Below are 25173 nucleotides of genomic sequence, written 5' to 3'. Positions count from 1 at the left end.
CAAAAAGAAGGACGAAAGATAAGGAAGACAGATTTTTTATAAGAAAGAAGGAGCAGACCACACCAGAAAACTCATAGCTCATCATAATTCATGATTGTCCCTACGGCTGGTTCATCGAGAGGGTGTCTCCCACTGGAAAAACTTACAGCCAGATTTTCTCCCTGGGCAGTTTGAGTTAGCAAAGCTCATTGAACAGGAGAAAAACCAGCGTCCCGTATTGGGTCCCTGTTTCTGGACCAGCCGTCGCTTTGACCGCCGCCCACACGTACACAGGGGTGGGGTGGCTCGCATGCTGGTTGCTGACAATCTGCTTTTATTCAGTTCAGCACTCATTGCAGATCCAACAGTACACACAGGGGCGGTTCTACAGGTAGGTGTGGAGAAATCATGAAAACTTGTTGGCGTGGTGGTGGTGGAAGTCATTCTGAGCTGAACTTTGCTTGTGTGAGTGTGACTTCTGACCCCTGAATTTGTTCTGCTTGGTGGAGAAATGCCATTGGTCACTGGTGTTGTCTGATCTGTGAGTCTAGAGATAGTTTGACCTCTAGACTTTGAGTCTGTCTGATGTGAAGCAATCCGGCCACCACATACTGGAGTAGTAAAATTACTTGTCACTGATTTGACGGTCACTGCCTGTGAAGAGACTATGACTTCATTTGTTTGACCATTGAGGACACTGGCTGTTGGTTCACACAGTAAAGATACAGTGTCCACATTACTAACAGAGGACACTGTTTGTTTGTCAGTACAAACAGGTGGTGTAGTCCGGCAGCTAGTAGCTTTGGCAGACTCACGATTCAAAACATGAGGAGATCTGCAAGCCATAAGAAGGCACGAGTGGGGCTGGATACTAGAACAAGATGGTGTTTGTAAGTTTTGAGAAAGATGTGATAAAGCCTGACAGTTGACAGCAAAGGCAGATTCACTGTTAACGGTGAATGGTGGTTCATGGGGAACTAAGTGGCGAGATGGAAAAGTGTGTGACATTGACGGGTCACTACTGCTTTGGTTTCCACAACAAGCATCATCTGATACTATTGACAAGTCAGATTTTGTTGGATCAAAGTGTGACAGGTTAACAGTAAGATGCTTTGTTGACACGGCTGCTGAGTGGTCTGGTGAAAATTTCACTGGCGTTGGAGCTGTTTGATGGGGTGAAAACTTTTCTGATGTTGCTTTAATGTGACTCAATGAGGCTTTTGTTGAAAACGATGATGATGATATTGAAAGGAGAGGTGTGGAAAGACTGGTGGAAACTGATGTCACTGAACATGGTGACAGCAGACGAGATGACCCTGACGCCGAGTGGCATGATGCTGGTGTTTTCAGCGTTGACGGAGGACCAAGACATGATGACTTGTCTGACATCTCTGAATGGCCACTTCGAGACACTGATGATGATGGTATGACTATTCTGTGCTCGACTGAGTGCAAAGGAGATTTCTCCCCACCTTTGACTTGTAGAACTGGAATTTTACTCTTCTTACCCTTTTGATTATTACACAAAATTCTAGTGAATGGTATGTTCTTACGAGGAGCAGACCTCATCTCCTCTTGATGATTTGGACACTGAGACACAGAAGGTAAGGTTACTTTAGGGTTCAGTTTGCCTGTGTCCTTCTCATTTCTTTTTGTTCCACATACAGAAACATTTGAATCTCTCATTTTTAGACCTGGCCTCCTGGTAATCTCCTGGACAGGCTTTGATGACGACAGAGAGGAGTTCACGTCCTCTGCTATATGGAATAAACAGCTCTTAGTCTCAGATGACTTTGACATACTGTGGATTTCAAGTACAGTCTGATGTGCTGGGGAGCTGTGGAAGCTTCCGGTATGTTGTGTAGACAGTGGTGTGGAAACTCTTTGCATTGATCCATCTGGAGTCTGTCAAAATAGGGGCAAAAGAGAAGTGGGAAAGTATTGATGACAAAGCCAAATTAAATTGTTACAAAGTTTAAAAAAATTTTCAGCTCTTTCCAAGAGAATCCCAACAATTTTATTATTTTGCTTTTGACACACCTCAGCTATGGACATTTTCAATTTGTTGTAAGGATACTCTGACTTTCTTGAACATCAAAAGCAATGTAATGAAAATTATCTTTATCAAAATGTCAAGTTTCAACAAATTTTGTTCATCAGCTCAAGCGCTATAGAGATGGGTCAATTACATGCACAGAATGCAGTGTCCTGCTATTGAGATTGAGCTGAGGAGAATATATATCAAATCCCTTATCAAAGTGGAATTGGCTTTTTGCTCAAAATTTTAGCAAAATTTTTCAAAAAATTTGTCTAGTTTTATTGTTCTGATGCAGAACTAGAAAAGAGGCAAAAGCTACAGCTCCTTCATCCATCTCATCATCACAAGAGTACAAGAGGCAGGCAAGAAAAAAACTTTAAAATTACACCAAAAATAAAAATGGAGGTGATTTACCCCACTGACACAGGGATACTCTAAAATTCTGCTCTACACAAGAATCTAACTTTGGTAAGAACACCCTTCCTATAAAATGTTAGTACCAGAAATTGGATTTATAAAAACAATCACAACTCAATGGTTAAATTGAAAATAAAGAAATATAACACATAAACATTTGTGACAAATGCAACCCTTGACCATGATCTGACAGAAAACAGGAAGAGCAGATCTTACAGCATTTTGCTAAGGAGAGTGTCTGCGTACCGTCTTCAGAGTCTTGGTGATGAGTAGCTGACAGCCATCACAGATCATTCTCCACGCCACACGGGCCGTGTTCCTGGCATCATCAACTCCTGTGTTTTTTAAGAAAGAGGAGGGCAATGTAGTATTTCTAAAAGGCATTATTTGTAGCCCAGTGTCTCTGCAAAGGCTCTCAAAATAGCCTGAATAACCTGTTTGTTTATCCTTATTTACCACCTCAATCACTCGGAGGACTCATGGCATTGCAGCCTGTTTGTTAAAGAAAAACAGTCCAACTTGCATTTGTGGTCACCTCTCCATTGCAATCCCCTGTACTGACAGCCACTGTTCTGAGATATCCTTGTGTTTTTCATTTATTATTAACCTTTCCATAGTGTTCCCTGTTTGAAGAGGCTGTGGTCTGGGTCAGTCATTATTAGAACAAGTTGGTCTCAAACCTGCTCTAAGCGGTCAAATGGTAAAAAGAGTTAAAACCAGTCTGTCCTCAGACAAAGTGTAAAAGTTCAATCTATGCAAAGATAAAAAAGTTCTTGTGAGAGATAATGATTTTGATGGACATGAAATGGAAAGATAACATGAAGAATTCAGATTAGAAAAGTAAAGTAAAAGTATAGTAAAAAAAAGTAGCCCTAAAATAAAAACATCATTCCAGTTCACTCCCTCTCCTTCCTTCTTTCCATTGTTCCAGTCCCTTGACTTCCCTGTTCACATTCAGCCAATTGTAACAGAAGAACACATTCACACCTGAGTGCTGTCGTCCATCAAAGATTAGACCCAGGTCCTGAAGAGCACCATTCAGTCCATCAGGTCGCCGCTGGTAAAATTTCTGAAAAAGAAATGTTAACAGCAAACGGTAAAAAACAAGGAAGTTTTGGTGGAACCATGCAACCCTTTGTAGCAATTAATACCAATATTTATATAAAAGTTCTACATGTGTATAAATCTATATCAGTTATACAGTGGAGTGTGGAGTCCACAAAAATCAAAGTCTGCCGGCCGGCCGGCCGAATTTTCTTTTGTTTCGCCACATTTTCAGTTTAGAGAGGTTGCCCATGTCAAAATTTTTAGGTCTTTCTGAAAAAAATTGGGAGGGGGATGAAGGTAACAAGAAAAGGCATTCAGCTGTTTCTATCTCATCCAAACATCTCCATGGACACAAAGAGACAGCTTATCACTTCAATATTCATACCAACATTATGTTATCAGTGCCAGACCTGGACCTTAAGCAAAACCCATGAAAGCAAAATCACCGCATGCGAAATGAAATGTCTCCGCAAAACCCTTAACATCACAAGACGAGACAGGCAGAGAAATGAAAAGAGTCCTGCCTACGTTACATAGAAAGACAGAGGATAAAATGGTTTGGCCAGTTACGCATGTCACCTGACCAACCAGCCTTGAGAGCCTACAACACCAAGCACTCAGGCTAAAAAGGAAGAGGAAGGCCACGCAAAAGGTGGATCGAGGGAGTCAAGGAAACTCTAAGAAAACATAACATCACAACTGAAAGAGCTGCGGAGCTTTCAATAGAATCAAGTCATTACAATATTACAAAACCAATCTCCAATGTCCAACTCCCAGCTTTTTCTCTGACTTCCTGCTCCTCCACTCCGCCCATCCCCTTTATTATAAATTATAGCAATGCCTGCTTTCTTTCTCACTATATAAACATTTCAACTGACCCAAGAACCTCAATTCCAGTCCTTTGACTTGAGGATTATGAGCTTAGGAGTAACATGCTTGTCTCTCATGCCAAAGAACCTAATTACTAATTTGCCTCCCAAATCAAGCAAATGTAGTGATAAGAAAAATTAGTTGCTTGAACTTCTATGACAATTTTCATTGAAATTTGAGATTTTTAAAATAAATATTAGGTCTAGTAATCTGTTTCCTTTCCCAATCCTTCAACTTGGTGGAATTCATCAACTGCCGTCTCATGCTACAATGTTTATGGATGTGGTTGTGTTTTCCAGTCTTACTCAGCTACCCCTTTGAAAAATCACAATACAGAACTGACTGAACAGCTACAGTGAACACAGGACCTCAACTTCAAGCTGAGAACAATACATGTACCATGATCCCTGTCCCATGTAAAGAGATGAACATTTGATCTAAAAGATAACTTTCATTTAAGCTGCAAAAAAGCTGAACAGAGAAGAAAAAGCAATGCAGGGAGGGTAAGGAAATAGGGCCTTCCAGAGGCACTCTCCAGTAAACACTTGAGGCAGAAGGTGGTCCCCAAGAAAAGAAAAACAATATTAAAAAAATATTAGAGTAAAAGTAATCGTAAAGCAGCACAGATTAAATGTGATATATTTCACCCTGCTCCGTTTACCACTAAAAGTAACTATAACGCAGAGCAAAAAAAAGCATATAGTAATTTGTCGTGATAAGTTTCACCCTGTTCCCCGTAAAAAATAAAAGTAACAACAAAGTAAACACATATAAAGCACTGGGTGAGGAATATAGGTCTAGCATTATTCAACTCTGCTCCGCTAACCCTGTAGGTGAGACGTAGGTCAATCCATCTATTGAGGGCAGAAGGACGAGTTATCTGTTTTCTTTTTGCCTCATACAGTAGGCACACTCCCAGATCCCAATCTGAAACCAAGAAAATAAGTCTGGTCAGGCACAGAACTGGGACACACACACACATATGCATGCACACACGCACACACACACACACACACGTACATACACACACATAACACAAATGTCTTTTTTTTTACACAGAGTAATATCGTAAAGTGCAGATTTTAGCTGAATTGCAGCTCATTACAACAATGTCCATATTGTGGAGGTCAGTTGTTGGGCATAAAGAGTTACTGGTGGAATCTTAAAGCCTGTTTATTTGCCTTGCTTTATGTGAAAAAGAAAACTCATCTATCTTGAATAGAGGTTGAGATATTTACAATTGAATGAGGTGGGAATTGCATGGTGTCAAAGGAAAATTTAGCGAGAAAATTGTCATCAAAGTGTGGTGACTTCCAAAGCTGTAGTATCCTTGGAAACTGCAAATTTACATCATTTATGCCTTTGATCAATGATTTTCAGAAAATTTACACAGGAATGTGTTTTTAAACAGACATAAAAGGTATTCTGCCATCATTTTAAAAAATACAATATGCAGTTCTTACAATTTTTAACAGGAGAGCAAACGGAATGTTGTTACCAATTAAACAACATTTATTGTCATAATTGTTTTCTCAAAAGTATTGTCTTGGGATGTTTTGCAGAGAGTCTGTTTTCTTGGTAACAATAATAATCTGGGTTTTTTTGGCTCTCTTGTAAAATTGAAAAAAAACAGCAAAGAAGGGCTAGTGTATTTATTTCAAATGACGGCAGTGTTGAGCCCAAAAGAAAAAATTTGATAAAAAGGGTAGGAAAATATCAATTTCTTCAATTTCATTATTTTGACGAGCACCTGATTTCACCACGATGCGATACATATTTTGTTTTTCATCCTATTTCCAAACAAACTATTTACCTAATATGAGATGAACCATTTCAAAATACTCTCAGTGACAAACATAATAGCAGTTAGTTATTGTATGTTCTGCACCCCCATCGACACAATATATAGATCATTAAACAGGCTGGCTGCTTCAAGCCTGCCTGTCTACCCCCCTGGCATCATTTTTACAGCACTCTAACAGAAGATACTTTATAAAACAGATTCTCCATTTTCAAATAAGTAAAAAAAAACAAAAACTGATGCATATAACAAGCCTGTCACATTACAAAATCTAAAAATCAAGATATCAGTTGGGGAGGAAAAATCGGGATTTGGAGAAAAAACTTGGGATCAATGACGATATTTCGGAAAATAGTGCTCCAAGCCCCTGCTGACAAAAATTTTAACGGGTGCTTCCCGCGACAGAGAAGAAAGCACATTAGGTTTTTAGAAAAATCTGGCGCAACAGAAGGAAAAAACAAATTCGCGATACACATGATCGAAATCGGGAAAACCAGGATGCTTGAGATTTGGGGATATCCCGATTAAATAGGAATGAGTGGCAGGTCTGATATAAGGTCAAATCAAAAGTTGGAAACTCAAAGTTTAGTTAAGGATACCATATGATACATCAGGAGGTCGGGTGAACAAAAGATTAGGCAGGGGACATAAGGTAAGCATTAACCATTTAGCTCCTGGAGCTTTGCCTTGATACATGCCCAGAAATCCTGGAAAAGGGAGTATATCTTCTAAAAATGTCACACATATTATGTTTCTAAAAGATTCGTTAAAAAAATATTCTTTACAAAATGATCTGGAAAACATGCAACTATATTAGGAAAAGAATTATGCTTCCAACGAGCCAGTTTCGGCTGCGGTGTAGTATGAGCAAGTTATTTATTTCTACCACTATTGCGACTATTGGGTTTTCGTTCATTACCCATCTATTTTGTCATGTTAGAAAATAGCTAACTCTTCTAAAGACTTAAAAGTAAATTACAGTAGATCAAGAAATGAACTTTCAACATGTTTTTGATTGGTCGAGATCACTTCATGGGCGGAATTTTTATGTATTTTCAAAGGCTCCTTGAATTTGTCCGAGTTTCAACTCCATAGCACCCTGCATTTTGTCATACTTATTTGAAAAATTCACACACATACTATTTCTGGGTCTATTCGATCATTTAAAAACTCAAAGAAATAAGAACCAATCCACTTTTGCTCTATTGCCTCGTTTTCAGTAAATTCTAATTGGACATTCTTCCTAGACCTCATAGAAAGGCATACCATGACAGTGTCGCACATTTTGCGATTGAAATGTGACGCATCGCTGCTCTAAGTGTGAATCAATAGACTCCACTAACTACTAACTCTGCTGTAAGCGTTAAATGGTTAAGAACAGCTCCTGTATAGGTATTAATAATAATAGTATGAGCTTTAGCATAGTGAGCATCTTTCACAAGCACAGCACTTCTTACAGGTCAGCTGGGTTGAACAGGAAAGAAGGTTATGTCTAAGTCCATCTACCCCTTCCAACCCCAAAAGTATATTCTTCAAAACAGCAGACCCTCATCTCATTGCAAACAACCACAGGATTTATTTAGACTATTAGACATCTCCACATGAGTCTTGAAAAGTACTCACCCGTCTATTGTACTGTGCTTAATTATATGTGTGCGTAAAAGTGTGGTGTTGATGAAAATATGTCAACTTTTTAACGTTTTAGAGGTATATGCTATTATTTTTACTCACATCAGGCTCACATCAAAGAAAATGTGTCAGAACCTCAGCTTGTAGCGGCCTCCATCAATGAACTTTTAGATTCTGTTGGTCATCCAACTTTTAAACTTGCATGCAAAGACCTGAGAAGATCATATAGGGCGATTTGTCTATACCCCGTTTTAAATTACTGCAGACAAATGAAGTGAACAAGCTCCCGCAATCTCACCTGACCATGTGACCAGAGCAGCCACTTTCTGTCCAGAAGTGCACTTGTCCCCTCCAGCTGTTCCATCATCAGCACAAACAATGCCCTTCTCTTCTCGTAGACGTCTCAGCCACATCGCAAACTTGCGTAGACATACAGCCACAGGTATGCCATCCTCAACCTGGGCCTGAAGATAGAAACAGAGAGAAAAAAATTGCTAACGATTGAGTTGTTGTTTAGTTTTAGTAAGACATTCAAGAACACAGCAATTTAATAATCTTTTCCCATAATAATAAAAAAAAAAGTCTTGACACTTTGCAAAGCATTCATCATACAAAAGAGGACAAAGATACAGAAGAGGCAATGTTAAAAAATGGCATACCAAAAACAGCTGCCAACAATGTTGATGGTCATCAATCTAAGGACTTTTTCTCTGGTCTGTGTCCATTGTTGTGAATGTATATTTTAAATTATAAACACCCATAACAATGGACACAGAGAAAAAGTCCTGAGGTTGAATAATATTCAAGGTTTCCAGAGATGTTAGCTGTATGTCACACAAGGAAATACGTAGCGTTCATAATTTTTCAGCACTGTCTACACAAACTGATGTTAATACTGAACTGTAGAGTGTTTGTAAGATGCAGATTAGAGTGCAATAACGCTGAAAGAAAGCAGCAGGAGTCCACATAATAACTGAAAGGATTTTTTTCCTTCTGTTCACAAGCAATTCAATACAGTCACTGAAGCCATCACAACGCCTTCTGTTGCTTTCCTAATTCTGGGGTACATAAACTTTACATGAGCAGACATGAAAGTAACACTAGCAACGACACAGTACCTGAGAGATACCTGTTAGCTGTTGGCAAAAACTGCTGAGTGTGGGTCGTTCTGAAGGCTGCACATAGTGGTGGAACTCAGCTTCTATCTGTCCATTTGCTGTGCTCATCAGCACTGCAGGGAACTCAACTGAAACAAGAGGGCAGAGTAGACTATTTCAATTGTTAAGCAGCTGTTTCACTTCATGGAAGGCTTGAAAAGTTGTCAAAAGTTATAATTGTATTGATGTTAAAACAAACACAACAGCCATTTTGGGGGCGGGAAAATGAAGAAAATATAATGGGAAACAAAAGGGGGAAGATAAAGAAGTAGGGCCTAACAGAGGCATCCTCCACAAAATAACATTGAAAAGTGGCATTTTGAAAATTTCAAAAGTGTGAAGTATGCTTCAATGGTCACACAAAAGTACACTGAACTGTTGAGTTGAAATTAGTAGCAGTTCTTTAAGTATCAGCATGCTAATAGTCTAAAAATGAAAGAAACAGATAAGGACAGCAGTAACAATGGAAAGAAGTAGGAGCATACCATTCCAGAAAAGCCTACCAACCATCTGCTATATGGTGCTAACCATAAATTCCCACAAGCACTTTTCGCATAGCTTTGTTTCAGATTTCAGAGTCCACAATAAATAGACTGAAGCTTACAATAAATAGACTGAAGCTTAAAAATGTACTAAATAATGGTGCTCCCATTCATCAAGGGCAGAAAATTCCTGTTTTTTTCCCTGGTTTTCTCCTGGATTTTGTTACCATTTTCAAGGGGAATTCTTTTTAAAAGATGATGGAGTGAGGAAGAAGAAAAGAGAAATGCAAGGTAAAAATCATAATATTGATACTGTCATGGATAGTGCCATTGCCTGGGGTATCGAGGACTGCAGTTGAAGGATGAATATTACGTAAACAAAGGCATAATGAAAAGTCTCTGCCAGATTGTCATTGCTGAGTACAGAAAAAAAGAGAATGGAGAGGTGTGTGTCATTATTGGCTGTCATCTTAACTCTTGCAAAAACATAACCACTAGCCTTACATCCTGACTGCGCACCACATTACACCATATTGCAAGGCCAGGCCAATGTTAAGTTCTAAACTAGTTCCGGGGGGAGGCGTGTTGCTTTTTAAATTCTCTAATAAGCAAAAACAAACAGGAATTTTTTAATACCTTGTCAAATTGAGAGGCAACGTGGTGAAATCAGGCGCTCGTCAAAATAATGGAATCCGAGAAATCGACATTTTTTGGCCAGTTTGGAATTTTTTTTCGAAATTTTGTTTTTTTTGCTCAACAGATTGTAGGTCCATTCAAAACACTTCAATGTGTGAATTAAACATTGATTAAAGGCACAAAAAATGTAAATTTGTAGTTTCCAAGGACTCTTAAGCTATGGAAGTAACCAAACTTTTGCGGCCATTTTCTCTAATTTTACTTCTGAAACCAGGCGACCCCACCTCCTTCAATCGCAAATATCTTGACTTCTATTCAAGATAAATGGATATATTTTTCATTGAAAGCAAAGCAAATGAATAACCTTTAAGATGATAGCAATAGCTCCATATGCCCAAAAACTGACGAGTGCCTGATTCCACCGCGTCATGCCACAATTAATATTGGCCTTACTTCTGGCTTTGACTCAACTATTGTTTTTCTAAGAGAAAAGTGGAAACTGAGCGACTACAAATTACAAGGCAAATAAACAGTTTAAAATCTAAATCATTGGAGTTACGATCGCATTTTCATAATATTGAGAGAAAAAAAGCAACAATTCCACCAAATTTGCAAATTTGTAATGAATGTGATCAAAGTTCCGTAGTAAATCTCAATAAAAGGTACAATATTAGCCCCACACAAGTGTAAACTTGTTGATGCGCCCCACACAGGTGTAAACTTGTTGATGCGCCTCACACAGGTGTAAACTTGTAGATGCGTTTGTTTTTCCCAAACGAGGCACTTGCATCTGAGCTTTCCACTAGGGATGGGCAGGTACCGGTACCCAGTACCGGAACTCCCGGTTCTACCGAAGGAGGTGTCAGTACCGACACCTGGCCTCCAGTACCGGCTCTGGGAAGGAGCCGACACCAACGGTTATACCGGCTCTGAGAAGGAGCCGATGCGACGGTTGTTTTTTTCTTACCGGGCAACGGGAAGTGTGCAGTGTGTAGGCCTAGGTCTAGCAGCTGTGACGTCAGATGCACACAACGCAGCGGGTGACCTTGATACAGGACTTCAGATTCAAAATTTACAATCAAAAACGAAGTTTGCTTAAATTTATAATATGGCTTCAAATCAGGTTCCACGCGTGCCACTTTGCTTATTTTGATACACTGATTCCGAAAATGAAATCAATTTTTAGCGGCGATGACTATTTTAAAAATTCTGCTTGCAAAGTTTAATTCCACACAACGGCAAACTTCAAAGGTATTTTGCGTCACTGTTTGCCTCTCCAATTCTGACTGGTGTGGTGGGAGGGGGGGGAGTGCGGGCGGCGCTGATCATGGCGTTAGACGCAAGACGCGAAGTCTGTGACGTCACCTACTGGTGTCACTCCCAGTACCGGTGCCGGTAGTGGCGGTTCTCGGCACCTGGTGCCGAGAAAGTACCGAGACTGGATTTCGCCGGTACCGCCCACCACTACTTTCCACCTAAACTTATGTCACATGCTGGGTGGATAAGACCTACAAGTCCGCATCAGGCGGGGTCACATCGAACTGTGAACTCTATGGTCACGGTGCCTTTGTTTCCCTGACTATTACTGCAGTAGTCCCTACTCCGAGGTGCTACACAATGGTGCTTTACGACAGAGACGGGGGAACTTGGTTGGAGATGGAAAGTAATAATTTTGGACAGGTAAAGAGATGAAACAGCTTAAGATGAAATACAAAAGCAACAGGCAAAGTTCATTGAACACACAATGCGGAAAGAAACATTGGTGAATATTGTAATAACAGGCAAGTTTGATGGAAAGAGAAGCAGGAGCAGACAGAGGGGAAAAGATACTGGACAGGTTGACAACACGGCTGGGAACAGCAAGAACAACAGACACCATCGCTGCAATGCAAGGCAGAGTGAAGTGGAGGTCCTTGACCTCCTAAGCTAGTCGGTAAGGCACCGGATGATGATGAAAGGGGAGAAGCAGTTGGGTTGGGGTAGATCTTGAGACTCATGACAGGAAAAGTAAAAATATCATGCCTTGTTCCATTGTGATAGGTTGCAAGGTTACCCGCTCTTTGCTCGTAGAAAGCCATAAACCCATCCAGGGGCAGAGCTGGTTGTAACGGAGTACAAGTACTCCGGAGTACTCCGGTACTTGTACTTACGTTACAATTTTCGGTACTTTTACTGTACTCCGGTACATTTTGAGAACCAGTACTTTTACTGTACTCCGATACTTTTTATAAAAGTACTTTTGAGTACTTTTCAAGTACATTTTGAGTACTTTTGAAGCTTAAGGAAAGAATAAGTGCCAACATTTCCGATCATAATTTACGGAACAAACACCCAGGTGGGCACAGCCGATCAACCAAGAGTTAAAAGTTGAGATTAAAGAACTGCCCGTCGCGTCAAAGATCAGCCACTCTTGTGAAAGTGATCACATGCACTGTAAAACTCCATGAAACGGTACAATGATCCCCAGACGGGATCACACCGAGGTGTGAACTGACCGATGGGCGTTTCTTTTCCCGAAACATCGCACTTGCATCTGAGCTCACCACCTGAACTTTCATTCCTCGCTGGGTGGGTTGGGCCTACAAGTTCGTTCCAGGTAGGATCACATCGAACTGTGAACTCTTCCCTGACCATTGAAGTTGAAGGCAGTTTTTCTCTATTCCTGAAATTGCGAGACAGCCTGAATTTCAATTGGTGTGGTCACAGCGTAATGGTACATAACGACAAAGGCAGGGGGACTCAATCAGAGATGGAAGGCTACAATTTTTGGACAGGTAAAGGGGAGGGGCAACTGGATAAACGTAGATAAAGATCTCGAGACGATATGCTAATGAGTGTACGGTATAATATTATGGCTTACCTCATGCCACCATGCTACTGTGATTGGTCATCAAGGATGACCACTCTTTGCTCGCCATATGTCATAAACCTACCTAGGGGTCACGTCAGTTCTTGGGTCACTGTAGATTCTTCCTTAGCTTCGTCGGGCTAAGATCCCATATTTCCCTTGCTCCCGAGCACTGGGATCTTAGGCGGAGACTACTGTAGTAGAGAATTTTTGGTTACACTACACTTACTAGACTCTAGGAAATTACATGTAGGCCTATTTTGGTTTGCCGTGGGCACCGTGAACTACACAGTGTGACCAAACTCTGTCTTACCACTATTATAATCAATTGAAACTGAAACTGAGTTCTAAATGTATATCAATCTAACAATTTTTTAGGCTACCTAAATTTCTTTTTTCCTTTTTTTGTGGTTTGTGCTTAAAGCTACCTTGATTCCTTGAGGATTTGTTAAAGAAGAATTCAAAGCACTTTTTTTTGCTGGCCATTTTCATCAATTTTTTTATTTTCTTAGATCAACTTTGTCTCTACATTTTCCAATTTTGATACTTTTCCTACTTTCCGACCTCTAGGACTGACTTACATTTGATCATATTGTCTTGCTCAAACAAATTCTATTCATAATATCACTTACTCACTAGTTGCGTCTGTTTGTTTGCTGGGGTTTTTTTTTCAATTTCACAGACAATTTCCACCTACGTTCAGTGCGTATATTCAAATGCTTTGTATACTGTTTACATTATTAGTAATAAATGGCCGAATTTGTCAAATATACTAGATATGTTATTCAATATGATTTTTGCATTAGCACTGAAGTGTTTTAGCATATTAGCAGAAAGTACTCAAAATGTACTCATAAGTACTTTTTTAAAAAGTACTTGTATTCAAATACATTTTACAGGAAAGTACTTTTACTGTACTTAAGTACATATTTTAGATTGTACTTAAATTTGTACTTAAGTACCTTTTTAAAAGTACTTTAACAGCTCTGCCCAGGGGTCACGTCAGTACATTTCAGAGTAAGGATGAACCATTTCCCCGATTGTCTGCCTGAACATGAGACACAGTGGATTCTCCTTTTGATGCGTTGGGTAAGATCCCGTTTGCCAAAGATCCCGCATTTTCCTTGCTCCCTAACACCGGGATCTTACGCAGAGACAACTGCATTTTGAAACAAAACTCACTGATCTCCTGGGGACTAGTCTTGTCATTCTCCCAGCAAGTTGACTCAAAGTCAATAATGATCAAGTGTGAGAAGGGTTGATCTGCATAATAGAAAAAAATAAGAAGAGGAAAAGAGATCGATCAAAACATTCTCAGGTATAATGAACAAGGAACAGACACTTTTTTGAAACATTAAAACTAAGAGTTACTTAACAGTCAGCTTCAACCACTTTACTTGAAACTGAAAAGAGGGAAAGTAAAGAAGCATGTACATTAATGTTAGATAAAAAATATAATTCAATACATTCCAGATGATATTGTGATATTGAAGACAAGGTTAAGATTAAATATATTCATTTTTTTTTTAATTTGAAAGGATGAAGCTGGACACTGATCTCTTCATTAACACTTTTTGAACAGAAAAAAAACATTATTCCCGGCCTTGGCTGCACAACTCTTTGTATAAGAGAAAAAAAATCACACCGACACAATAATACCCATTTTGGACTTTCTGAACACAGCTGTGCAGTGGTAATCTTTTACTTTTCAGGGCAGCTGGCCATTAACCCAGCATGAGCCATGTCAAGAGGTCAGTTACACATCACCATCAGCACAATGTCAATCTCCCACTCTTTATTCATGGAATCATTATCTTAACGAAAATGGGGTAAAAACAACATAGCTATTTGTCACTATTTCTAAAACGTTAGTTATAAAAATTACATTTTACAGTTTCTGTGGATATATTTTAGATTTCTGAGTGCCTCTTCATTGAGAAACAGTTAAATCATGCGATGTACGAAAAGTTCAGTAAAACTCTTAAACAGCACACTAGATCAAGTTTTACCTGCTTTTTGTTTCTTTGACTTAAGTCGGGGAGATCCCGAGGACACAGGTCGTTTTCTCAACAAACCCAGTTCTCTGTAAAAATCACAAAAAGTCTGTAAGGAAAGGATAGGGCGTCAATGAGCAAGGGGTCTCAAAACAAATATTTAACCAAAATTAAAACAAACAAGCTATTCAAAAGTGTTGAAGTTTGGGAAGTATCAAATCAAGTAGAATAATAATGTTTTGTCTTTCTTTTTCAATATACAGGGTAATTAAAAAAGAATACACCAAAATCATCAAGTGATATTTCGAAAACAAAAAAGCAATAGAAAACTCCAGCTTGGACATATGTATTCTAAGTATCTTCAAGTTTTTATGTCATGTTTTACAAGTGCTCAATGTGGCCACCACCAGCAGCACTGACAACATCAAGCTGAAATGAGAATTCCTCCAAAATACACCTCAGTATGTCTCAGTCCTTCGTGTTGATTGTAGCTGTTATTCAATCTTTTGTGTCATTGATATTTGCTGAAAGCATTGAAACATAAACTTTGTCTTTTAATACTCCTACAAGAAGTGGATATTCACGCAGATTCGATTGACTTCATTTTTCAACAAAATGGAGCTCCGATCTCTAAGTTGGAGCTTATCTGAAAGAAAACGTGCCTCAGCGGTGGATTGGTAGGAGATATGCAAAAGACCTCGCGCTCTGAGGTGAACCTGCCAGATCCCCGGACCTCACTGTAAGTGATTTTTTTTGGTGATGGTATGTTAAAGACAAAGCTTATGCTCCATCACTTTCAGCAAATCTATAGCATGAAAGATCAAATAACAGCTACAATCAACACAGTGGCCTGAGACATTCTGAGGCCCGTTTTGGAGGAATTCTCATATCGGCTTGATGCTGTCCATGTTGCCAGTGGTGGCCACATTGAGCACTTGTAAAACATGAAATAAAAACTTGAAGCTATGCGTACAACACATGAGTCCAAGCTAGAATTTTCTATTGTGTTTCGATTTTGAAATATCGCACAATGATTATGGCGTATTCTTTTGGAATCAAAAATGTATATATGTACAGTCGAACCTGCCTTAACAGAAACCTGTGTAAAACGGAAACCTGTCTTAACGGAATCTCCCCGCTCCCCCCTTGATATATTCCTCTTTAATTACCTGCATAAAACGGAAACCTGTCCAACGCGGAAACGGAAAGAAAAATCCGCTCCCTTCCCAGGGTTTCACCTGTCTAAGACGGAAAATGCTTTGCCCGCTCAGCCCTGATTTGAAACAAAACTCGCAAGTTTGATTCCGCCGGCTCTAAACTTAACTCCATGGCCATGCCGCTCCGCGAGGAAGGGGAGTAGGGGTGCGAGTTACCCTATGTTACCCCATCATGTGAGCACTGAGCGCTGCAGATGGTCAGTGTAGTGTGGGTGTGATATATCTCACGACTGCCCGTGAGAGTGATCAAGTGGCCAGCCACTACGGAAACTTTCCTGGGTAGCCAGAAGTCAGAGGTGTGAAATTAGATTGACCAATGCCTGCCACTCTGATCGTACGGCCAGCTGAGAAAAGAGTTCCTCGAATCGTTGTTACAATGATGGCAGTGAGGGGTGGCATTGGTGGGTGGGACTAAGGGGGGAAGCAAAGGAGATGTTCAAACGCTTCTGTTTTTAATAGGTCAAACAGTGGTCCTATGAAAGGCAAGCACTGGTGGTAATTGGATAAGTAAGACTGACGCATGTCACTATCAGACAGGATAGCAACTGAGAGGTGTGAAGTTTTGACCACTGCTTGCCGATCGGACAAGCGATCCTTGATCCCACCGGCTGGACCTTTGAACCCCCCACCCCCCCTAAATTCCCCTGTCTAAGACGGAATTTTTTTCCCCCTCCCTTGCGATTCCGTCTTACACAGGTTCGACTGTATGTACTATCTGCCTCAAGTCTCTCAAGGCCTTAACTAAAAATAAAACTAAATCATGGTGAAGTGAGTAATTAACATAACTCATAAGACACGGAGGTCTAAGTCACAGAGACAATTTCAATTCCAATGTTTCTAGTCAAAGTAATACAACCTAGTAAATGACTAAAAAAAAAAAAAATTCTGAATACTTTCATGACGTATTGTGGAAGGAGACTCCAGAAATTTTCAACACAACATAAATGATCAATTAAATCAAAACTGTTAAATCAAAAAGTTACATGAAAAAGAGATTTATCATACTTACCTCCACATAGCAACAATATTATAAGACAAACAGCTACTGCTTTAGTTGACAGACTACACCAATGTTTCTGGTCTACTAGACAGTTTACCGCCTGACCGGTCTGACAACTGTTCTACTTGACCGTCTACAAGTTTGTTCAGGCTTGAGACTTGTAACGAAGTTCAGTTAACATTTTCCCAGACTGTCCCATTGCATTTATACAGGCTTGGGATTATCATTGGCTATATCAAAAATGTTTTGGTACTTGCAGTTTGAAATCATAATCTTTACCACTATAAAATTCTTTGATCTAAACAACACTGCAAAATGTAGAAATCCATCTGCTCATACAACACAATTGTAAACACCACCGCCTTTGATCTAAATGTAGCCAGCGGTGTCATTACCATGGCAAATCAAGCGGGACATGTAAGTTACGGTAGACGTCCTAGATTGCGATAAACTAACGCTAGGCTGTAAACTAAACCGGCACAGATATAGAGTAAAGTGCCCTACTGCAACCAGTTGTTAAGGAGGTAGTTGAAAACCCACTTAGACTTAAGTGGGATCAAGGATCGCTTGTCCGATCGGCAAGCAGTGGTCAAACTTCACACCTCTCAATTTCTATCCAGTTTGATAATGACATGCATCAGTCTTACCACCAGTGCTTGTCTTTCATAGGACCACTGTTTGACCTATTAAAAACAGAAACGTTTGAACATCTCCTTCGCTTTCACCCTTAGCCCTACCTACCCGTGTAACAAGCACAGTCAACCAATGCCACCTCTCACTGCCATCATGTAACAACGATTCGAGGAACTCTTTTCTTGGCTGGCCGTACAAAATAAGGGCGGAAGGCATTGGTCAATCTAATTTTACACCTCTGGCTTATGGCTACCCAGGAAGATTTCCGTAGTGGCTCAGTACTCGAGCATTCTCACGGGCAGTCGTGAGATTTGACACCCACACCACCCTGACCATCTGCATCGCTCAGGGCTCACATGATGGGGTAATATCCACCCCCAAATTGCACCCTTAACTCCTCTTACTCGCCCAACGGCATGGCCATGGCGATAAGTTTAGAGCCGGCGGAACCAAACTTGCGAGTTTTGTTTCAAATCAGGGCTGAGTGTGCAAAGCATTTTCCATCTTAGACAGGTGAAACCCTCTGAAGGGAGCGGATTTTTCTTTCTGTTTCCGTTTCACACAGGTAATTAAAGAAGAATATATCAAGCGGGGAGCGGGGAGATTCTGTTAAGGCAGGTTTCCGTTTTTTACAGGTTTCCGTTAAAGCAGGTTCGACTGTAATTCTTTACCATGAACACTATGTGTGCGTTTTGAATACAAAGAATGTGATATAAGAAAAAAATCAAGATTTGAATATCTCTTTAGTATATGTGTTTTCTTTCAGCAATGTGCATTCTAGATTGACCTAAATGTTTATTTAAACTTTGATTTCTGCAAGTAAGATGCTAATGGTATTGCTCCACAATATTAGCAATGGTATGGGAGGTTTTTTTGTTGGTGTTTCCTTTCTATACAAAATAACAAGCTAGAAATATAATTATAATAGTGACTGACGATAACCAGAGACTAGATATAGAATTATTCTGGCATAACCCAAGAAGTTGTTGTATCTTGGTCCATACAACAAATCCCCATGCCCAACCCACAACCAGCCTGATTGCATGTAGGCCTTGGGTGATTTCATCATGCCTTTGAAGCAACCACTAACATTTCGCTGTCTTTTGTACTGCAAATGTTATACAATCAGTAGCAAATAATCAGTAACTCATCATGAACAAAATAACAGCATTGAAAACAAACTATTCTTTTCTTCTTTTCTTCCCCACTTGCACAATTTATATATATAAAAATCTCACAAACCAATTTTTTAAACAGAAATGCTTTTAATGTTTCTGCCAGCTTCAATTAAAGTGGAAATAAAAAATTAAGTGGATTATAAGTCAACAGACAACCCAAAGGAAGGTGCTCTGGGGTTGTTTTTTTTTTTTTGGGGGGGGGGGGGGGGGTTGCAATTTTGTTTTATTCAGAAGATAGAGAAAGTGGTTGCACATAGGTCTTGTTGCATAAAAGGCAGTTTACCCTCAACGTATTCATCCCCCTTGTGATGAGACCAACTAATCCATAACATATAATCTTTTTTAATTCTTCGAATCAACAGTAAACTATGCATTTCATATGCACAGGCAAAGACAGGTCTGAAGTTTTATTTGTAATGCTCCAATAAGTTAGAATAAAGCCAAACAACCCGCCAACCATCAGATCAGGTTGCTGCGTCAGAAAGCCAAATATAAGTTTTTAGCTTCTCCTGTAAAGTTTACGCAACTGGGGTTAGCTAGTCTTATCATAAGGACAACAATATACTTGTAATGTTGGAAGGTCCAGATTTTACAGCAAGTCTGGTTTCCTGTGCAACATTCTTCTACATAAAAAATATATTTGCCCATTTTCCGTTATATATATGTAAAATTAGTAAAACATCCACTTATTATTTTATTATCTTAAGATTACTGTAATGTAACTAAATAGAGACCTATATTGCACAACAAAATGCAGTTTGTTGATACAAACAAAAGGCACACAGTAAAAGGACTAAAAGAGACTGTGTCAACTGAAAATATTGGGAAGATCCAAAAACTTTTAACCATGAAAAACTCTCACCTGGCAATTTCTTTGGCTGACTTGATTTTGCCAGCCTCCATTTACAAATCAGCCACAACCTGCAACCCATTTGAAGAGAAGAATTATTTTCACATTGACATTCAGAAAACAGGTCATGTGAGGGACTGACTAGGGTACATTTTTTATTCATGGTTCTTTTCACACAAATATTGGATCCCCGATCTGGGGTGTACCATAAAAAAATCCATGGTGACATTGTTAGTAACTTACCACAATTCACTTTTCAGCCTTCGCAGAAGCAAGGGTTAAATATTAAATCACCTACGAACATTAACATCAACAAAGGCAAAAATAAAGAAAGGTAGTTTATGGTCTTCCAACACCATTTGCTTAAATAGTCAGAATCAGCTGATCTTATGCTGTACATTATAATATAAGATCCTTCAGTTACTAAATTTATGCTGTACAGGTACGCCACATGTTGCAAAGGGGTTAATACATAGAAAGGGCTGGTGAGAATAGGTCATGACTCGCTATTCTCACCCCCCCCCCCCTCGGACATCGACAGTGATGTAGATTTATATATCTTTTTAATGTAATAGTTCGGCCTGCTTCAAGCTTTCCATTCCATGAAATGAAGGACACTCTTACAGAATTAAGTTCGGGCTCTGGGATATGGAAAATTACAATGCAGAATAATGTAAAAACATTTTTCGCCTCTCCAGTAAAAAATGTCTCACTACCCACGCTACTGCGCGGAATGTGGGACTGGCGCTGGCAGGACCATTTGTTGTTTACACACTTAACGATGGCAGGCCTCTCTGCCTGCACACAATAAATTATAGTTTCAGGAACAGAGAGCGTGTACGAACATAACGAGACACGATCACGAGACTAATGCTCTTGCACGATGGTAGAGGGGTAGTAAATTATTCAGACCAAATGGGCCAGGGCGTTAAATTGTGTTAACTAGTTAAATAATTAAGCAATCCAAGCTGTTTTCTTCACTTTCATTTTTTTCCTTTTATTCTTTCTTTTTCTTTTTTTCTTGCTGCTTCTTTCCCCCTCTTCTTTAACATTTGTGTCCCTCCCGGTCAAAATCAGCCATATGAAGGAAATTTCAAAATTTAGTCAACATAATTTCCTCAAACTATCACCATTTCACTACAATTTGGAAAAAAATGAAGTCAATAAGACAATATTTGAAGAAAATATGGAACTAAGTATGCAAGGTTCAGAAACACGAAAAGGAGAAAATGGGCTCCGAAGTTGAGCAACATGTTCTTATAGTAACAGAGTCTCAGAATTGAGATAGAGACTTCAAATTCGGCAGTTATCTTGGCTAGGCCACTACTGGGTAACACACAGAGTAGAAAACTATTCATTTTCAGAAAAAAAAATTATGGACAAAACACAATTTTAACGAGAATGGACTTCACGTACAGCATGTTAGCATTGTACTACTAGGTACCAGAAACTAAATTTACAAAGTAGCTGTGTGCCAAATGCATCTGTTTCCTGAGAGTTTTGAAACCCTACTATCACCTCTCAGTCCATTTTAAAGAAAACAGCAGCTGTTTTAATTTAGTATAATATTATTGAATATTGCTAAATTCACTAGCTGGCTGCAACCCCATGTTTGACAGATAATAAAAGAGGGGTTTTTGGGGGTTTTTTTTAATAGTAGAGGGTTTTACGGCGCTCGCAACTGCATAAGGTCATATGAGCGCCAAGGGGTGGGTGTCAACAGAGAAGTCTTTAAAGGGAATCAGACTTACTCTGCTCACCTCTCTAGCTTCAACAGCACAAGGTCTGCTTCGACTATCGAGGCACCCCAGAAATAGCACTTCACAAGAGTGTGACAAACATACAAAAGAAGTAGAGGAAAATGACAATAGTAAGGATTAGGAAAAAAAAAGCAGCAGTTCCCTGTTGTAGATCAGGCACAGTTATGAGCGTGATATGATGAATCAGCCCATTTACAATTCTATCTACTGTGCTTGAACGAGAAATGTCCCCCCTTTGGGAATGGCCAAAAGACACTACAGTCAGTGGTACTGCCCCCCCCCCCCCCCTGGTACTGCCCCGGGTAAATAAAAGAGTACCAAGTGCACCAAAGATCTCCGCTTTAACAGAGTACAATCATTAAATAACAAAGAAATGGCGTAATTTTTTTTCAAGACGGTGAAATCGTTACAAATCAGTATTTTATTGTCTCAAACACGTTGATCTGTCGTTATTTTGATTATTATTTAAAAAACAACAACAACAAAACCCCCCCCCAAAAAAACCCCCAAAACCCAAGCTTTGTCCCGGCCAGCGACGCACCGGTCCCCACGGCAAGCGAGTCAGTGACTCTAACTGTAGTATACTGAGTGCTCCCCGGAGTTTAGTGGAAGGATTGAAATTCCAAGCCAATGACTTTATTCTGTAGATAGCAAAAGTACTGTTCTTTCTACTGGTACCCTTTTTGAGCCGGTATTTTACGTAATTCATGTTAAAAATGATATTTGAAAAGTTTGATGTTTTTTAAAGGCTTTCTATTAAACGCTTAAGGCCAAAAATATACCACGGGAAGCCCCGTTCAAAGCTCTATAGTGGTTTGCCAATGAATAGACGATATTTAATAATCACTCTTTCTTCAAAGCATTCGAATGCATGGGTGTCAATTTTTGAACCGGCCGACCTCGCATTCCGATCTTGAGGGGCTTCGCTTTCCAAAGTGATTCTCTAGCTCCAAATACTAGGATATAATACAAACAAATTACTCTATTGTAATCGACAGGGTGTCCAGCAACATTTGCTGAAAAAATTTACTACCTGGAAAAATTTTTTACTACCCAGCAAATCAAGCCCCACACCAGCTCGCCATCACTAACATATATTATCATTACATAATATATGGAACGTTCAGTCAACAAAATGGAGGATAGACGAACGCAAGCTTGCTCGCCGCTAGATTTAATTTTAGTTTTAGTAATATTTTTACAGCGCTCGCAACTGCATACGGTCATATGAGCCACAAGGGGTGGATGTCAACAAAAAAATCCAAACGGGCAATCAAGCTTATTCTGCTCACCTTTCTAGCCTCAACAGCCCAAAGCCTGCTTCGACTATCAAGGCACCCCGGAAATAGCGGGTCACAAGAGTGACAAACATACAAAAGAAGTAGAGGAAAAATGACGATAGTAAGGATGAGAAGAAAAAGCAGCAGTTCCCCTTGTGTTGTTCCGGCACAGCATAAGCATGACATTGATATAAATCATCCCATACTTAAAATTATACTGTGCATAAGAGCAAGTTAATATCTCCCCCCCCCCTTTTGGGAATGGTCTAAAGACGCTTATGTCAGTAGAACTGGTTGGGGAGGGGGGGTGTAGATTTAGACCTAATGTGTGCATATAGAGTGACTGCCAAACCCGCTTCTCAATTTTCCAGGGGGGGTCATCCATTTTTCAGGGGCATGTTACATTACAACACACACACGTAAAATATACCCAGTCAACAACATGTCAGTGTCACACTTGGGTCTTGTTTGACTTAGCCTAAGTATTTCAGTGAGTTATAAATTTTCCCCTCATTATTATATATATTAAAAAATGAATCCTGCTTTGAGCGTTCGGAAGGGCCTTGAAAAAGAATTTCGACTGTCAAGAACCAATCTGGGAGTCATGACTCATAATATTATGACCATGAAAGGCAAAAATTATAGCTCAAATTCAATAACTTGAATGGCTCTAGGCTCTAGTAGACCCATGCAGTGAGACAGTTGTAAGAACTGTGGGTGGGCAAGATGCAGTGACACTGAAAATCTACCAGCCTTGAACAGAAAGCTACAATATTGTTATAATTTACTAGATCTATCACCCATCTAAAGTTTTTGTCCTCTGGTGTTGCCTTCAGCTCCCCCCCTCCCTTCTCCTCCGAAGGCATCTTAAAAAAAAAAGTAATTAATTTTAATCCCCTATCCCATTCCGTAGTTCTAGGCCTACACTTCACAACGCTCAGACTTTGAAATTTGAATGAACTTTGGCGACCCCAACAACAAACGCCGTGCTCACGCGGGCAGGTTCACTGACCGTTCACCATGGCGAGCCCGACAATCTAAAAATCAGACGGCGCTTGTACCTTCTTTTCTTGTACTCTTGGACGGGGAAAAGGTGAACGAATATTATATCACAATAGCGACCGGCAAAAAACGGAGTCAAGTACCGCGGCTAGGGTTCAATGAAAAGTCTTGCTAGCTTCATCACTGGGTACGCAGGTTAATATACCACTGTTTACCAAATGTTTACTACCTTTACTGCACATTTACTATGACCTTTACGACCAGGGCGCCGGATTTACGACTTTTTTACGACTTTGCTGGGCACCCTGAATCAAGAAAAGCACAAAATTTGGTGAACGCGCACCGGGTGAGAATAGCCACAAGACTCGCCTGCACTATTCTCACTCCGGGTGAGAATAGAGGTGGCCAAGTTAAATAGCTGTAGCAGCTTTGTAGACAACCAAATTAATTTACTTTTGTGTTTTAACATCATTTTTTAACTTTGTTTTGATCAATTTGATCGTCCACACCGATAGACAGTATTCAGAAAGAGACAGAGAGAGAGAGAAGAGGGGAGGAGTTGATCTTGCGAGAACTTCCGGGCGGGTGAGAATAGCCACTTTCTTAATCACTGTGTAAAAAAAAGTCTTCAACATCACTCCTTACCCCGCACTTGTACTGTAAACGTTTTCTTTCAGCCTCAGTTCTCAGGTTCGTATTGTGAGAGGCAAGGACCTAAAATCTTTACTTTGGTTGGGATATTTTTAGAAGGCCCACAACAAACAAACTTCCTTGGTTTTGAGGCTTGAGGTTTGAAAATGGGGCAACAGAACCGTTTTTCAGATGTATCGATACTTACTATTTTTGTAATTATATTCCGATCTTTGGACCAAGGCGGCCGAGACCAAAACTTTCATCCTGTTTGATTTTTTATTGGCTTCTACAAGATGGTTCCTCTTAACTCTTTTTGAGAAAAAAAGGAAAGGTAAAGAGTCCTCAAAATTTTCGGTGGCACTACCTGAAAATGAGTGCTCCTTGGACGCTCTTTTAGCTTAGTAAACTATTTTGCAGTGTTTAAATTGTGGGCCTAGTCGTCAAATATATAGGATAGGTATAGTTTACAGAAAAAGATCCTTGTGATGCTTCCTGACGTTTTGGTCCACTACGTACACATTTCTTAATTTGTGATTTTGGTAGAGTTGAAAAGAGGACGAGATTTGAGTGCTTTTGACAACAGTTTCTAATTAATACAATGATAGTAAATGAAAGGAATGGCAGTTCGATCATCAGTATTGGAATGATCACACTGTTTGACGCAACATATTAGGCTGGGATTTCCGCTATTTTGATTTGACTTATACTTCGATAGCAAAAGA

At 39.7% G+C, this 25173-nt stretch overlaps 1 protein-coding gene across 3 annotated transcripts; it reads right to left on the bottom strand.

The window, feature by feature from the left end:
• LOC101862440 (ERI1 exoribonuclease 2) lies at positions 1-25080 on the bottom strand. Of its 3 annotated transcripts, none has more exons than XM_005106326.3 (10): positions 24464-25079; positions 19789-19847; positions 14914-14987; positions 14087-14167; positions 8900-9027; positions 8080-8245; positions 5178-5278; positions 3422-3503; positions 2681-2769; positions 1-1884 (listed from the first exon to the last, which is right to left on the bottom strand). In XM_005106326.3, exons 2-10 carry the CDS (start codon positions 19827-19829, stop codon positions 112-114), a joined length of 2535 nt encoding a protein of 844 aa, XP_005106383.1. In that variant the 5' UTR covers positions 19830-19847; positions 24464-25079; the 3' UTR covers positions 1-111. The 3 variants fall into 3 exon arrangements, with proteins under 3 accessions (XP_005106383.1, XP_005106384.1, XP_005106385.1); XM_005106328.3 differs by having other exon boundaries at positions 1794-1884; positions 2651-2769; positions 24464-25080; XM_005106327.3 differs by lacking the exons at positions 14087-14167; positions 14914-14987; positions 19789-19847; positions 24464-25079 and having other exon boundaries at positions 8911-8968.
• Positions 25081-25173: the final 93 nt, after the last annotated feature.

The sequence above is a fragment of the Aplysia californica genome, unplaced genomic scaffold (genome assembly GCF_000002075.1).
Source record: "Aplysia californica isolate F4 #8 unplaced genomic scaffold, AplCal3.0 scaffold00526, whole genome shotgun sequence".
Taxonomy (NCBI): Eukaryota; Metazoa; Mollusca; class Gastropoda; order Aplysiida; family Aplysiidae; genus Aplysia; species Aplysia californica.
The sequence above is the reverse complement of the archived record's forward strand: the minus strand, read 5'-3'. Positions and strand labels throughout refer to the sequence as shown.